This window comes from Perognathus longimembris, chromosome 13, assembly GCF_023159225.1.
Source record: "Perognathus longimembris pacificus isolate PPM17 chromosome 13, ASM2315922v1, whole genome shotgun sequence".
NCBI lineage: Eukaryota > Metazoa > Chordata > Mammalia > Rodentia > Heteromyidae > Perognathus > Perognathus longimembris.
This window is the reverse complement of record NC_063173.1, coordinates 60,713,341-60,714,438: the sequence shown is the minus strand read 5'-3', so window position 1 is coordinate 60,714,438 and position 1,098 is coordinate 60,713,341. Positions and strand designations below refer to the sequence as shown.

At 78.5% G+C, this 1,098-nt stretch overlaps 1 protein-coding gene across 1 annotated transcript in view; it reads left to right on the top strand.

The window, feature by feature from the left end:
• The first annotated feature begins 338 nt into the window (after window positions 1-338).
• Window positions 339-1,098, top strand: part of Fgf19 (fibroblast growth factor 19) — a 1,474-nt gene continuing 714 nt past the window's right edge. Inside the window, exons 1-2 of the mRNA XM_048361451.1 lie at window positions 339-561; window positions 687-790. Of these exons, the coding sequence (XP_048217408.1) occupies window positions 339-561; window positions 687-790 (327 nt within the window). The remainder of the gene's footprint in view (window positions 562-686; window positions 791-1,098) is intronic.

Below are 1,098 nucleotides of genomic sequence, written 5' to 3'. Positions count from 1 at the left end.
GGCACGGTTCCCCGAGGACCCGACGCCCCGCGCGGCCCCGCGCCCTCGGATCGCGGCGGCCAGGGCGGGGTCACGGGCGGGGCCTGGAGCCGCCCACCTGCGGGGCGGGAGGCGGGGTGAGGGTGCGCCGGGGGGCGGAGGCGCGGGCCATCCCGATAAGAAATGCTCGGAGCCGCGGCGCCCAGCGCGGGGCCGGTCGGGCGCGCCGGGTGTTTCCAGCCGCGGGCCCCGAGGAGGCGCAGGGCCGGATCCGTGCGCCGGTAGCGCCAGCGCGGCGGCAGCGCAGCGGCCGCCCGGGCCCCACACGTGCTCCGCCCCGGCAGCCCCGGCCCGGCGCCATGCGGAGCGCGGCCGGCGCCCTGGTCCTGGCGAGCCTGTGGCTGGCCGCGGCCGGGCTCCCGCTGGCCCCCTCCGACCAGGGCCCGCACCTGTACTACCGCTGGGACCAGCCGGTCCGCCTGCGGCACCTGTACGCCGCCGGCCCCTACGGCCGCTCCCACTGCTTCCTGCGCATCCTCGACGACGGCTCGGTGCTGTGCGACCGGCACCGCGGCCAGCACGGTGAGCGCCCGCGGGTCCCGGCCCCCGCCCCGCCCCCCCCCGCCCGCCGCCCTCCCGCCCCCCCCCCCCCCGGCGCGCCTCCCGCCCGCGGCCAGGTGCAGCCTCTCTCGCTCCCCTCGCGCCAGGCCTGCTGGAGATCCGCGCGGTGTCCCTGCAGACGGTGTCGATCAAGGACGTCCGCAGCGTGCGGTACCTGTGCATGGGCGACGACGGCCGGATGCAGGGGCTGGTAAGGGGCGCGGGGAGGCGCGGGGGGCGCGCGGGGGGCGCGCGGCTTCGCACATCCTCTCGCCCGGCCCCGGCGGGGCTGCCAGCCGGGCGCGGCGCCGGCCGCTCAGTTAGGACGGTTTCCAGTCGTCTTTTGTGCGGGGAAGTGCGTGGCCCCGGCCTGTGGGTGGGGGAGCGCGGCCGGGCGCCATTGTGGGGCTCCGTGTGATATCAGGCTGGAAGGCCCCGTCCCGACACTCGGGCTCCGCCTGTGTGGTCCTCTCTCCCCGCGCTCCCGGAGCCATAAAGAAAAAGAGAAAGAAGGGGGCG